The sequence below is a fragment of the Toxorhynchites rutilus genome, chromosome 3, assembly GCF_029784135.1.
Source record: "Toxorhynchites rutilus septentrionalis strain SRP chromosome 3, ASM2978413v1, whole genome shotgun sequence".
In the NCBI taxonomy this organism is placed as follows: domain Eukaryota; kingdom Metazoa; phylum Arthropoda; class Insecta; order Diptera; family Culicidae; genus Toxorhynchites; species Toxorhynchites rutilus.
Genome location: NC_073746.1, coordinates 155,859,866 through 155,875,896, shown reverse-complemented (window position 1 = coordinate 155,875,896; position 16,031 = coordinate 155,859,866). Strand labels below are relative to the sequence as shown.

The 16,031-nt window shown below is 37.8% G+C and overlaps 1 protein-coding gene across 3 annotated transcripts in view; it reads left to right on the top strand.

Annotated features, from left to right (window-relative positions):
• The window catches only part of LOC129779509 (START domain-containing protein 10-like), a 52,567-nt gene extending 43,553 nt beyond the window's left edge, over positions 1-9,014 (top strand). For all 3 annotated transcript variants that reach the window (XM_055787015.1, XM_055787018.1, XM_055787016.1), the window contains exon 5: positions 7,303-9,014. In XM_055787015.1, the coding sequence (XP_055642990.1) occupies positions 7,303-7,683 (381 nt within the window). In that variant the 3' untranslated portion in view covers positions 7,684-9,014. The remainder of the gene's footprint in view (positions 1-7,302) is intronic.
• Positions 9,015-16,031: the final 7,017 nt, after the last annotated feature.

The following is a 16,031-nucleotide window of genomic DNA, read 5'->3' as shown; positions in this document are numbered from 1 at the left end:
TCGTTTCGAGCGCTCAACCGCAGTGCGTTGATCCGTTCCGATATTTATTGGCGCTTCATCCTAGCCTTAGACGATGCCTTTAGGTCATCTTTAACCAATCGATACATGGAGGATTTCGAGACATTTACTTTATTAGCCAGTGTCCGGATTGATCTTACTGGGTTTCGCTTCACTTACTCCTTGACGGATTTTATCGCTTTTGCAGCGTGTACGGTCTTAGTCGTCGACTATCCGGATTCTGTGGACATTGTCCAACAATAAAGGAAGATTTCGATGGGAAAAAGTAGTCAAATGAAATCCTACACCGCAATTTGCTGAGGAGATTCTTTCACGAGAAGCAAACTGGTCATTTGCATACATTTTACCGATATAGCGTATATAGCGCCACTACATTGTTTACATCAGTCAAATGATGTTCAAAGATTACACACTCATCAAAATTCTCAGATCAAAATATACTGAAAAATTGGCCAAAACTACCCAAAATGAGTAAATTAAATTTTTCGTGTTTTGACGTAGGATTGGAGTTGCAAACTGAAAAATAAACAGTTGATCGCATCGCAAAAATTGTCCAAACTCGGACGCTTATTGCTCATCCATTTACTGATGGTTTTACGAGATTTTTGCATCAATCGATCTGAACACTCTACAACAATTTTTTACAACGAAGAAAATTATATATTTTATGAAACTAACCATAGAACAATGCAAAAATGCCAAGCATCATCCAAACGAAAATCTGGCATTCTGATTGGTCGAATAGTACAAGCAATCGCTGCTATCCCAGTTGCTCATCTATATATACAGCCATTCCATGCCAAACCAATATAGTGGTTCTAAGATTTTCGTCAAAAGTGGTAGTTTTGTTCTTTATCGCAAATTATTAGACTCGTATATTTTTTATTATTTTTTTGTTGGAGTGATCATTTCCATTTTAGGGTGGTCCGAAAAATCCACTTTTTCGCATTTTTGCCAAAAATGACTTTTTTCAAAAATTTATAACTTTCGAACCACTGGACCAATTCAGATGTTCGACATCTTAAATTAAAATCAATTAGCTGGTCTTTTTTGGAAAAATACTACAGTCGCTGAAAATTTAAAGTGTTTTAAATTATGTTTCCGTTATTATTGATTTTATTTGTTTTTTTATTGTTTTCATGGTCTGGGGACCAAAGGATATTTTTTTTATATTTTTTTTGGAAAGCTGAGGATTTTTCACATAACTCATCTTGAAACCAGTAAGGCGTTTTTTTAGTTTTTGGGTTATGATTTTTCAAAGTTGACCGATGGTCCGAAAACTCATTTGGTCCCATTTTTTTCACTACAAAAAATCATCTCATTTTTATCTACTGGACCGATTCAGATGATCGACATATCAAATCAAAGCCAATGAGCTAGTCTTGTTTTAAAAAATATTACACTCTGAATAAAAATAGTTTTCATTTCCGTAATTATTGATCATATTTGTTTTTTATAGCTTACATCGTTTCGGGACCAAGGGCGCTATACTTTTTATATTTTTTCCTGAAATCTTTTTTATGAAGTTTTTCACATAATATATCCGAATACCAGACATGTGCTATTTTTAATTTTCTAGTTATGATATTTTAAAGTTAACATGTTTTCAGTTTTCGTTCAATATTCCTATGCGACTAGACTGGATGTGTGTGACTATAACCCAATTAATTGGCAAGTGTGTTATTTTTTCAAAAAAGGCTAGCTAGTAGGCTTTAATTTGATATGTCGAGCATCTGAATCAGTCCAGTAGTTCAAAAGTAAAACATTTTTGAAAAAAGCCATTTTAGGGCTTAATTTTTATAATAATTTTAATTAATAATTTTAATTTAGGGAAAAATGATTTTTTGGACCATAGGGTAACTTTGAAAAATCAATACTCAAAAACGAAAAAAATGCCTCCCTGGTTTCGAGATGTGTTATGTGAAAAATCCTCAGCTTTCCATAAAAAATATTTTAAAAAATAGAGCCCTTGGTTTCGAGACCATGAAAACTATAAAAAACAAATACAATCAATATTGACAAAACCAAAACCTGAAATTTTCGCAAGCGTAGCATTTTTTCAAGAATGAGAACTAGCTAATTAGCTTTAATTTGATATGTCGACTGTCTAAATCTGTTCAGTAGATCACAAGTTATGAATTTTTGAAAAATGTCATTTTTGGAAAAAGAGGTCGGGGAAGGTTCTTATGATAGTTCGAGACCCCTCCCCCCTCTCTAAGGGGAGGCTACCAAACAAATGAAACACAAATTCCTGCTTTACTCGAGAATTAATCAAGCAAACGAAACCAAATTTGGCATGTGTAGATTTTATTTAATTTTTTTATTTTTGACTAGCTGACCCGGCAAACTTCGTCCCGCCCAAAATTTGTATTTTGTTATCAATACCTTCAAACATTCACGTTTTCTTACTATGAGCAAGTTCATGGGTCCAATCGCAGAACTGTTCATTGATTGATCTTCTATTCGACCCCGTTGAATTTACCTTTTATTATAAAATTCCTAGTATTTCTAACAAAAATCATCGTTATAATATCAGATTATTTTCAGACACAATTCTCGTTCAAGATTTTTCAACCGCTGGCAAATAACATGTTTCTCCGTTACATGGACTAAATGTTTTATACAGAAAATATGATAGAATAAAGACAGCCCTAAATCGGACAATTCCTTCCCCAAGTTCTGCTCTTATCAACACATCCGGCGTCCTTTTTTTTTGTATCGATAGAAGAAGATATAGGAGTGCGTTTCATCACATTAAAATCCATTTCCAGTTTCGAACAAAGATCAATTTCGCTAGCACAAACATCAAATGGACTAACAGCACTTGTCACTATGCAATTGTAGAACATATGGGAATTAAATTTTCCGAATTTTCCCTTTTTCCTTCAGAGTTTTCCGAAAATTTTCAGTTGTCATGTTTGTTTGGAATATTTTTGGTTGAAATATGTGTAATATTTTTATGGGACCCCCTCTCCATTCCAGAGGAGGGAGGGGTGTCATACCATTATAGAAACATTTCTCATACCCAAAAACCCTCACATCCGAAATTGTGCTTGATTAGTTCTCGAGTCATGCGGAAGTTTGTGTTTCGTTTGTATGGCAGCCCCCCTTAGAGAGGAGGGAGGAGTGTATTCACCATAGAATCGTTTTGTGCCCTGTAAAACCTTCACATGCCAAATATGGCTCCATTTGCTCGATTGGTTTTCGAGTTATGCAGAAATTTGTGTTTCATTTGTATGACAGCCCACCCTTAGAGTACGAGAGGAATGTCTAACCACCATAGAAATGTTTATTGCATCCTAAAAAACCCACATGCCAATTTTGTTTTCATTTGCTTGATTAATTCTCGAGTAATGCAGAAATTTGGGTTTCATTGGAGAGTCTAACCATCATAGAAACATTTATTGCACCCTAAATCCTCCACATGCCAAATTTGGTTTCATTTGCTTGATTGATTCTCGAGTAATGCAGAAATTTGTGTTTCATTTGTATGCCATACAAATGAAACACAAATTTCTGCATTACTTGAGAATTAATCAAGCAAATGAAACCAAATTATGGTCGAGCGTTTCCTCACAAATCCATGCTGGTGCTCAGAAATTATCCGATGTACGTGAGGATAAAGCGAATCGTGGATTAGACTTTCCAAAGCTTTAGGCAAGCAACTCAAGATAGAGATGCCACAGTAGTCGTGGCATCTCTATCTTGTTGACGTCGTGTATGTTGCCTGCCTTATGTATAGGAGTAACAGTAGCAGTTTTTCAAAAACTTGGAAAAGGGCCCTCCTTAATGGAATGATTGAAGGATGGTGGTGGGAACGGCAAGCGAATCGGCACAGTTCTTGATGGAAAGCGGAGATAGACGATCAGGTCCCGCGTCTTTGGCTACATCTAATCCTTGCAGTTTTTTTCAGCACATCGCCGGCAGTAAAGTTGAAAGGCGCGACATTCAAATTATAACTAGGCAAACTGTCCAGGTATGCTTCAGACAAAAGTGGTCGGTCATTTCTTGGCACACTACTGAAGAAAGACGAAAATAAGTTAGCCGTTTCGAGTGGGGTTTCGGCTGAAATTCCATTGTAGGAGACATAATAGGGAACCCCCTTTGTCTGTTTTCGACTTCTCACGTACGACCAAAACGATTTGGGATCTCGCTTAAGGCTGAGGTGACACTGGATCAGAGTACGCACGGAAACTTGATTGTGCGATAACTGACAAAGTGAAACAAACAATTTTGTTCGATAGAAGCTGGCGAATTCAAACGAAGCAAGTGGGAAGCAATGTAACCACACCAATACAATTCTATGTGGTTGTTTACTTCTTACGATTGTATGCATTTAGTGCAGTCTTATTTTTGTAAGAAGCTGTAGGCAGTATCACCGTAGCCTAACCCTTTCGCTACGAGCGTCGTCTATAGACGACATCCGCGCGATGAGCTGTGCCAACCCAATCAAAGCAAAATGTTGCTCAGAGAAAACAATTACTGGCAACAAAGAGTTTATATCCTCATCATGCATCCAACACAAGTGGGGAAGATTGTAATCCCCAACAACCAATACAAGACCTTTATCTCCGACAAGTTCGATTAGTTTCTGAACACAGGCAGAATGATTCTCGTAAAGAACCGTTTCACTTTTGGGTGCGAGATAAACCGCGCATACAAATCGCTCGGATTTCGGTAGCACAATGCGAACGACGATATTCTCTAGTCGTTCACACTCATCAATACTTCTCCTCCACGATGAAAACAGCTGGTGCCTAGATTTCTGTCGCAACGATAAATCGTATGATTACGTTTAAGCTCGGAATTTGGAATATCATTATTTAGCCAGGTTTCAGTGAATGCAATTACGTCGTAGTCACTGTTGGACAGAGCGAAAAACAGATCGTTTGTTTTTGGGCGAAGACCGCGTACGTACTGATAGTACATAGTTAATGAAGAGTGTTTGGTTGTTGGTAGAATTTTCGCAGGATCGTCGGTTGTCAAGCTGAAACAGTAAATTGACCAGACAGAGCGCGTGTTCCAGCCAGAAAATACTCGCATAGTGAGAGATTTTGGGTTTGCATAACTCGAGAACTAATCTAGCAAATTGAACAAAAATTTGCATATGCATTTGCATATGTAGGTTTAAATGTTTCTGTGGTGGTTCGACACGCCTGCCCCCTCTCTAAGGCTAGACGCAAATTGAGGAGCGTATAGCGCTCGTAAGCGAACGCGAGACTACCAACACGACTCATACGTGCCACAAACGTAGCGTGGTGGAGCGCATATTGAGTCGCAGTTTGGTGTAAATAACATGCCACTCGCATACAATGACTGATTAACACAGAGTTGCGCGATATATTTATTTACTAACACAATCACCCAACCAGTACAGCCATACAGTGTCAAACCCACGGCGCTATATGATTGTTCACCAACACAACTACCACAACCGGCACGACCAGCACGAGAAACTGTGGTTGTGTGTGTGTGTATGTGTCATCTGGCCAATTTGCGCCGTTCTATCTGTTTTCATTAGCCACAAAAACAGGCGCTATATCGCGCCAAGCTACTCGCGCTATATGCGTCTCAATTTGCGCCTTGCCTAATGTCAAGGGGGCTGCCATACAAATGAAACACAAACTCCTGCATAACTCGAGAACTAATCAAGTAAATGGAGCCAAATTTAGGATGTGAGAGTTTTTGGGTACGAGAAATGATGGTATGACAACCCTCCCTCCTCTGGAATGGAGAGGGGGTTCCATAAAAATAATACACATATTTCAACCAACTACATTCCAACGAAACATGACAATTGAAAATTTTCGGAAAACTCCAAAGGAAAATGGAAAAATTCGAAAAATTCAATTCGCATATGTTCTACAATTACATATTGACAAGCGTTGTTAGTCCATTTGATGTTTGCGCTAACGAAATTGATCTTCGTTCGAAAGTGGAAATGGATTTTAATGTGATAAATCACACTCCTATATCGTCTTCTATCCATATAAATAAAAATGGATCGTCGAATGCGTTGATAAGAGCAAAACTTGAGAAAGGAATTGTCCGATTAAGGGCTGTCTTCATTCTATCATATTTTCAGTATCAAAAATATATTCTATGTAACGGAGAAACATGTTATCTGCAAGTGGTTGAAAAATCTTGTACGAGAATTGTGTCTGAAAATAATCTGATATTATGATCAGTAGCGTCGAGTGAGGCTCTCGCACCTGGGGCGGAAAAGTCGATTTGCATCCCCTATCCCCTCGCCAGAAAAGGAATCAATCATGTTTATTCATTTTATTTATACAAATTCGGATCATTCTGCACCCCTAAAATCGTGTACCTGGTCCGCCCCCTCCACACCCCCCCGTCGACGCTACCATTATAATGACGAGTTTTGGTAGGAGTTTTAGGAATTTTAAAGGGTAGATTAGAAGATCAATCAATGAACAGCCCTGCTATTGGACCCATGAACGTGCGTTAAGTAAGAAAACGTGAATGTGATAACGAATCAACTTTGGGCGGGACAAAGTTTGCCGGGTCAGCTAGTGACCTATAATTTTGAAGCTTGTAATCAAAACTTTGCTTCGAAAAAAACGTAGACTTTTTAGCATTGGAATGAGTGCGCAATGCACGATTCCTCACTCGATGATGAACGCGCGCTCCGCCTTTATTCACTAAATGATACTACCTGGGCTGAGCGCAGAAAAGACTTGGCGCTCGCTCCCTGGAATGTACCGAGTACCATAAACACAATCACAACCATCGCTTCTGGACGCTCATTTCAAATCAGCAAGTTTGTCTGCACCATTCTCTATTATTTTTAGGCCAAGGATAGGTTCAGAAACGTTTTTTTCTGCTTAAGATGAAACCTTAAAACAAACCATGATCAGAGGCGGACAAACCATGATCATAGCTTCGCTTTGAAGAAAATCGTTAAAACACATAAAAATTTGGATAATTTGAACGCTTTATGGTATTATTAGCAACGAGGGACTTGGAGCTTTTCAACAAACCCAAAATTGTCTTGATTATATGTGATTTTCATGAAGGAAAATCGATTTGCATTTAACAGTTGCGTTAAAACTCCCTAAATCGGACAAACCAACATCATTTACCTTAGTATCTAGCGAAGGTTAAAAATATCACGGTTAAGATCAAGATCAGTGTATTTCGTCGTTGAGTTCAGGAGCCCTCGGTCCAAATTTTATAATATTCCATCTATTGCTAATAGAATGACAACCGAATGTTTCACCCTTTTTTCACAACCAACAATTGACATAATCTCACCTTTTTCAGTGCTCGGAACTAAGCGCCACGCCTACAGTTCGCGCCCTCCCCCAGATTCCCACCACTCCGGCAGCCAATGGAAAAATCATCGCGGCAAAAATAACCAATAGTGAGACAACGCCTTCGATGGAAACCACAAGCAATATTTTGTCTCTGGGAACAACAGCCGGAAAAAACAACAAACCCGACAAGAAAAGCAAAAAGATGCTGGAGAAGAAAGAAAAATCTGACGCTAAGCTGTGCGCTAGCAATGCGAACGGTGCCAGCAGTAGTAACAAAAAGGACGAGAAAAAAGCCAAAAAAGAGAGCAAAGACGATAGCAGCGTAAAGAATAAAAAGAACGAAGGAGGCTTGAAGAAGCGAAGATCATTGTTGAGTTTAAAATTCTAGATAGCCATCCAATTTTTCTAAGCTGAGCTAAACTGGAAAAAGAAACGAAACTATTACGCACACCGTTGGTGAAACAATAGGATAGTTCTACTCCAATCAAACTGTTTTAAGGTTTTACATTTTTATCGGTGAGCACAAACAAAACCATATCAACAAATAGATTCAATCTGATCCACGTTTTACAATAAAATAATGCTCTTAAGGCTTTCGAGTGTAACAATAAATAGTGGCACGAGCAACCCGACAACAACCAAGATAGATCCGAACAGCAAAACAATTTCGTCAATTGTGCAAAATTCGAACGTTGTGAGACGCTTAGTGTATAATAAATTTGTATATAAAATCTGTTATCTCCACGGCTGATTGTTCACCTTTGGAAATAGTCGTAGTATTTTAAAGTCGTAACCCAAATCAAAAAAAAGTTTTACCCAACTTTTAATAGGTACGAAATAGAACACTTCAAAACATCGATTAATTGTTTTCTCGATAATATTAAGGATAGACTCCACTGAGATCCTTCACCAGTTTCAATTACTTAAACTTCTGACTTTTATCCGTATTCAATCTGTTAATAAAATATCACTGGTACGTTTGAACGTTTGTATTTCTGAGGCCTTTCACTAGCTATTTCCTGAATGAAAATTGAAAACAAAAAAAAACAATGACTAAACCAGCAATTGTGACGTAGACTAGTTTAGTTAACAAATTCGAATATACAACAAACGAGACATAAACATGTTACAATCAATTAAGTAAGCAAAACTGTATTAGTTAGATATTAAAGATCTTTTTATAAATGCATGAAGCAATATGCAACTAATATGTGTCGTGAAATTCTTTCTAGACAAGAGAAGTTTATATACCAAACAACATGTTAAATAAACCGTGTCGCTAGGAAATTTCCCGATGGTGCACACGATAAAATTAGGCCCACATGTGTGATTTGGAAGAATACTATTTCATGATAACGTATACCAGGCAAAGATCGAACCATTCCAAAATATTTGGGATCCTGTAAGTGATCTTGAATAATTTGGAGAATTACTCCACTAAGCTTAAATTTGTTGTATACATATATTGTTAGTTAATGCGGGATGCAGGAAAGCTAGGAATTGTTATTGTGAGTTAAGATTACGTGAACTTTATTTGTAGATTGTGTTCTCACGGGAGAAGAAGAGATAAAGGTGTAATAAGATGTTGTTCAATAGGCAGCCGTATTATTATCCTCGTGCGTTCTGTGCGACGAATGATAGTACACTAGAGATAAGTGAAACTATTTTGTTAGAGTTGGCCAAATCGTTAAATAAAAATAATTTTTCTGAGAAATTATAGCTACCCTTTGTTATGGACTTCATAGTGAAGATTGGCAAACCGTTCACAAACGGTACGAAAGAACTAGTTCGCCAAAAAGAGTGGACGAACGAACTATTGTGGAGTGAATATTTCCCTAACGAACGGTTCGCGGACGAACTGTTTGCGAACGAATTATTTGCGAAATGTTTGCGAACGAACTGTATGGGGACGAATAAAGTACAGCTGAACCGAATAGATGTTGAAGGCAGATTGCACCGGTCGGAAAGGATTTTTGATATGGACTTTCTTTTTGCTCGCCTATTTTGACGTAGGACTACGTCTTTCATTTCTATACCGGGGTTTTTATTTTTATTTAACTGAACGAAATGGTATGATGAACACTTCATTCGAAAGATAAAATGTCTACGCGTTATATACTTGTTACTTTTTGATCCAAAAATTTGTTTCAATAGTCTTAAAATTGATTTCAAAACAGGCTATTGAAATCACCAATCGGTATATAAGCGAGCGCCACTCGGAAATCCACTCAGTTCTAATTGAACAGCGATTGGAGCATGTTGTGGCTGTTGTGGTGAAGCTCTTCGTTTATCATGAAAGCGCGAATGAACGGTGTCATCAAGAGCCTGTTTGTGCACCTTAGGCCAGAAGGGAATCCATCAGGAGGAGAGTGATGCCGCAAATGGTTCCCCGGGAAGAGATCGAACCAGTCGCCACACACACACATACACGTGCGGAACTCTTCGTTTGGATGCCATTCAGCATCGTGAAAATTCCGGAAAGATTCAATCGTTGCTGAAATATAATCTGTTCCCTTGGGAACTGAAAAATACATTCATGCGAAAGAGTTCATTTTAATGTTTTTTATCTATGTAACACTGCGACCAAACATTTTTCAATTAAGTGCCATTAACAGGTGGTTATCGAGTTAGCATTAACCATTGATGGGCTTCGAGTATCGAGGAAAATCGGGAAAAATCTAATCGTTGCTGAAAAATAATCTGCCGGTTCCCTTGGAAATGGAAAAATACATTGATGCGAAAAAGTCTATTCTAATGTTTTCTATCCATATGACACTGCAACCAAATACATTTGGTTTTGTGATTTTTCAATCAATCGCAATTAACAGGAAAGCTTATGTGCTCCCTTGGCCGAGTGGTTAGCGTCATAACTAACATGCCGGGTGTTCGGGTTCGATTCCCGTTCTGGTCGGGGGAATTTTTCGTCAAAGAAATTTCCTCCGACTTGCACTGTGATCACGCGTATTCTAGAGTTTGCCACTCAGAATGCACTCAAGGCGTGTAATTTGGCATAGAAATTTCAACTAAGTACTAATAAAAATGACGCAAGTAATACTACGTTGAGACGGCGAAGTTCCTCTAGGAACGTTAATGCCATTGAAGAAAAAGAAGAAGAAGAAGGAAAGCTTCTGAAATTATTCTTCCCCATCAGTAGATAATTTTCGAATCCAATATTGTATGCGCGCGCAACGGAGAATGTTTCTCATCGCGAAAATTATATAATTTTCAATTGATTATTGCTCAGTCGCCGAAAGTTTCAAACTCAGAGAGTTCATTCCCCTCTAGTTTGCCTTCCAAATTGCCATCGTAAACCACACCTTCTTTCGATTCAATCACGCACAAAATACATACTTAAGCAATATTCTGGTGGTGAAACACATTCATTTTTCGTGACGACATCGACAAGGCAACATCGTTATTGAACGAATTGATATATATACGTGCTGAAAAATAATCTGCCAGTTCCCCTGGGAATTGAAAAATACATCCATGAGAAAGGGTTTTTTTAAAAATGTTTTCTAATATATAACACTGCGATCAAATACATTTGGTTCTGTTATTTTTCAATCAAGTGCTATTAGCATGAAAGCTTCTGAAAATTAGTCTTCCCCATCAGTAGGATATTCTCATATCCAATATTGGATGCATAAAACCTTGTACCTCCAACGTAACGCTCTCGTTTTCGAAGTCCCCCAAATATTAATTTATTCTTTCATTCAGAATGGATTCAGATTCAACTTCAAACAAATGATCACTAAATCAACGATAGTCCTACGTCACCATTGCGGTTATACCATAGATATAACCCACTTCCTGCTTTTGATATGGATAATTCTATTGATCAAAGATCTTGCGTGTTTACAATTGATGACTCAAGTATGTCGTAAACACGGCTGTATGAATGGTTCCATGGTGACTTTCGAAGAAAAAAGACGGGTCGGGGACATAACCGGAGTGACGTAGGACTATACAAAGGGAAGGAAGGAAGGTATTGTATTATAGAGACTTTAAACTTTTGCAGTTCATTCGTCTCTAGCCTTGAGAAAGGCCCTTTGAAAACTCTACTCTACTCTAGTCCAGCGCTACCACTTCCGCCCTCTTGCCTTGAGAAGGGCACTCGATCCCTCGCCGTCCAGCTCGTCCAGCAACGATGTTGTCCAGTCGGTGTCCACACAAAGAAAGTTCCTATACAAAGGGGACAGCTCTTGTTAAATATATATTTTAAATATATTGTTTTATTTTCTTCTCCTACGTGAATACCTGCCTATCTACCTGAAAAATGGTTTAGTGTACAGTTTACTCTTTATGAACATGTTGGTGGTTCTGAAAAGAACCTTTGGCGTTGTGTTTTTGCGTTTTTTGGTTTCCCTTTCGACAGTCCCCTCTGAGCTGGTTTTATTGTGGCTCTCCACTGGGCTAGAGGCGATTGAACTTCAAAGTTTAAAGCCTCTTAAAAACAAAGAAAGAAAGAAAGAAAAATACATTCATTACGATTTGTTCGCTCGTTGGATTCACATGCAGGCTAAAAAGGGTCCTTTTCAGGATCACAAAATTATCTTCAATCTAAAGAGTTTATTGATTTGTTATCACTCGATATCCCCATCTTGTTCGGCTAAACCTTTCTGTTTAGCGATTGCGTTTGCCACTCGCCACAGCTTTCACAGTTGGGAAATTTCTTTCCATCCAGCTTGTGACATATTGTACAGTAAATTACATTCAATGGCACGTCGCATTACCACCACTCAGTGTCGGATTGGAGGTAATTTTAACCTGTAATTGAACATTTGCGATGACAGTGCACTATGGTCCAGGAGGTGCATTTAAGTGGAAATTAGCATCTAGAGCTCGACAGTGATTCTCTAGACAAAAACTGTCTTCGACAAAGTTGTTACATATAATAGAGCGCTTATTTTTATGTTATCAAAAATAGGGTGACCAAAATTGTCGATGAAATGAAAAATCTAACTTTCATATCTTTATAGATAGAGGTAAACATAGTTCGAAAATATTGTAGCCCTGGTTATTTTAAGTAACTTTGTGGAACAATATTTCTTTCTATCTCTTCAAATAACCGATATAACGCTTTTTCTCTAGGTTGAGTTAGAGTTACCATGAAAAAAAAAAGGTTTTTTTGCTCTAACTTTTAAATGTAAAATTCTACATCAAAACTGTCTTCGAATGACTTTTAGAGCTTTCCAATCCACGCATTTTACGGTGCATAACTTGTATGTTTCTTAGTTCTACTCAAAGTTATTGATGTTTTTCCCCCGAAAACACGACCTTTTCATTTGCTTGTCGTTCTTTTTGGGGCAAACATAATAAAAAATTATTGATAGCATTTTAAAGAGCACATTTGACTCTACATAAGGTGAAACTTTCAAAAGAGTGTTATTTTTTGTATTTGAGTAAATTAAATTTGAAATTATGAGTTTTTGCATATAAATGAACAAGTTGCAATTTTTAAATGCATATAGTAAGCGTAAACTTTAAAGCAGCATCTCTTCAGTTCAGTCTTATAGCCACTCAACATGGAGGTTCAAAGAAGACACATTTTTGTTTTTGTTTTCGGTGGACGAAATATAGAAGACGTTATACAATTATTATTAAAATGCCAAGATATATGTGTTTTGAGTGCCAGAAAGTGCCTGAAATGCCAAATGCTGAGCCAAAGGATGAAGCGTAACCGTGTTCGGGAGATTACAGAAAAATTTTCTGCTGAAGAACTGGGCTTCGCAACAGCTTCGGATTCAGTATTATCTCTTAGTAATAGGCAAACACCAGAGTATTCCGATCTTCTGATTCCGGAAAATGCTAAGCATTTGATTTTGTGGTTTTTTATTTGTATGATTTATGATTTTTATTTATTACTATGAATTTAATTTCCATTATAACAACTTAAACAGGTTAATATGTACATACGGAAGATTATAAAAATAAATTGAATAAAACAATAGGAACAACAAAAGTTTGGTAAAATAATGTCATCAATCAACTTATCGCCAGTAAAATATGTCAATAAATTACTAAAAAATAACACGTCGAGCCCCGAGTTGTTCTTCATACGGTTTCTATTCAGGAAGCATTTGATAATTTGTCGGTCCCCGCTTTTCTTTTCATACAATAAATATATTTTATTGTAGAAAAAGAAAATAGTCAGAAATTTTTCTCTTAATAATTGTATAACGTCTTCTATATTTCGTCCACCGAAAAAGGAAATCAACAATGTGTCTTCTTTGAACCTCCATGTTGAGTGGCTATAAGACTGAACTGAAGTGATGCTGCTTTAAAGTCTACGCTTACTATATGCATTTAAAAATTGCAACTTGTTCATTTATATGCAAAAACTGATAATTTCAAATTTAATTTACTCAAATACAAAAAATAACACTCTTTTGAAAGTTTCACCTTATGTAGAGTCAAATGTGCTCTTTAAAATGCTATCAATAATTTTTTATTATGTTTGCCCCAAAAAGAACGACAAGCAAATGAAAAGGTCGTATTTTCGGGGAAAAAACATCAATCACTTTGAGTAGCATTAAGATACATACAAGTTATGCACCGTAAAATGCGTGGATTGAAGAGCTCTAAAGATCATTCAAAGACAGTTTTGATGTAGAATTTTACATATAAAAGTTAGAGCAAGAAAACCTTTTTTTTCATGGTAACCCTAACTCAACCTAGAGAAAAAGCGTTATATCGGCTATTTGAAGAGATAGAAAGAAATATTGTTCCACAAAGTTACTTAAAATAATCAGAGCTACAATATTGCCGAACTATGTTTACCTCTATCTATAAAGATAAGAAAGTTAGATTTTTTGTTTCATCGTAAATTTTGGTCATCCTATTTTCGATAACATAAAAATGAGCGCTCTATTATATGTAACAACTTTGCCGAAGACAGTTTTTGTCTAGAGAATCACTGTCGAGCTCTAGATGCTAATTTCCACTTAAATGCACCTCCTGGACCATAGTGCAGTGGTACAGTGTCGACTTTCAATCTGGGGTCATAATTTGGACCCCGAACTCTATGTTTACAAAAATGTCCAACTAAATATGTCGCATTACAGGTCCGTCCAATTAGCTAAATGTCGAGATAAGTGTAAATTATTGTACTTTCAATCTAGAAGCAATTTAAGAATTGGTGATAAATTTAATGAAAAAAAAAATTAATCAATAAGCTCAGAACAACTGCCAAATTCACATACTCATCATATCCTGGCAAACAAATTATGAAAAAATCAATTTGTGTTTTATTATTATTTTGGATATTGTTTTAGAAAGCATTGAACTGTATTTCCTAAACACTTTTTTGGAAGGTTTAATGGCCCTGAAAAGCGCCTTGTTTTATGGAATGGTTCCAATTTAGAAAACTTAGTACTCGTGGTTTTGAAAAAAAACATTTCGAACGCCCTCGATGCCGCCTTGTTCTGGATTTACCACCAAAGCAGTTTGTATAAAGAACAAACTTTTTTCTTCTGCTACCTGATGCCGTTTTGCGATTGCGTTTGCCAATCGCCACTCGCTGCAACTGCCTGTTGTCTTGATGTCCACCGAACCGAATGTGTTCTGTTCCGAATGCGGGTTTTCTTATCGTCGCGAGCAGTTTTGCCAGCCAACTCGATCACTTCGGCGGCCGAAACTATATAACGCCGGCTAGGTGGACTGGTGCCCTGGTACTAACGCGCTCGGCCTAGCTACCCTTGCGGGGAACTCCAGATCAACACGGTTCGAGCGGGATTTTGCCTTTCCCTTCACTTTTCCTCCTTTACCATGTCCAGACATGGCTGCTTTGGTTGGTTTGTTGATGTGTTGTGATGCGAACCGATGTGGTTTACGGTTTGGATGAGAATGATCGTTACGGCAGCGGAGCGGGGATTTTTAAGCTGACTGGCTGGCTCGAGCTTTACGCATGTGTGAGACTGCGACCAATGTTTCGTTCATTTTTTTTTCTTTTTCCTTTCCAATCGTGCTTCATTCTATTTCGCTGCTGCTCTGGTTGCCCGTTTTGGCCGGTACGATTTGAGGAGCACAAAATGGACCAATCAAAAATGGGCACACATGGGCACATAAAAAAAAACAAAAAAAATTAAATTATGTCACTACTACAAACAAACATATGCTAGAGAGAAGCGGAGAAGTACAAATATCGCCGGCGTGAAGCGTTTTCGTTTGCACGCCAGCCACACGTCAAAACCACGCTCAGGACACGTCAACCTGGCATGAACACATCGGAAAGAACACACAAGATTAATCGTAAGCGTCACACGTCCCGCCCAAGTCACGCTGTAGCCCGCTGCAGCGGGAACAAGGCCTAACCAGCCTAGAGGCGGTGTTGGGCAGCTGGCCGAAAAAAAAATCAGACTCCTGCTGAATTGTACTCTACTGAAAATTAACATCGGATACATCTTCTTCTTCTTCTTCAATGGTACTAACGTTCCTAGAAGAACTTCGCCGTCTCAACGTAGTATTACTTGCGTCATTTTTATTAGATTTCTATGCCAAATAACACGCCTTGAATGCATTCTGAGTGGCAAGCTCTAGAATACGCGTGATCACAGTGCAAGTCGGAGGAAATTTCTTTGACGAAAAATTCCCCCGACCAGAACGGGAATCGAACCCGAACACCCGGCATGTTAGTTATGACGCTAACCACTCGGCCAAGGGAGTGGTATGATTTCCAGCACAGTATGGGGACATCACGAAGTAGATCCTGTAGACGGCTTCGGGAGTGATTTT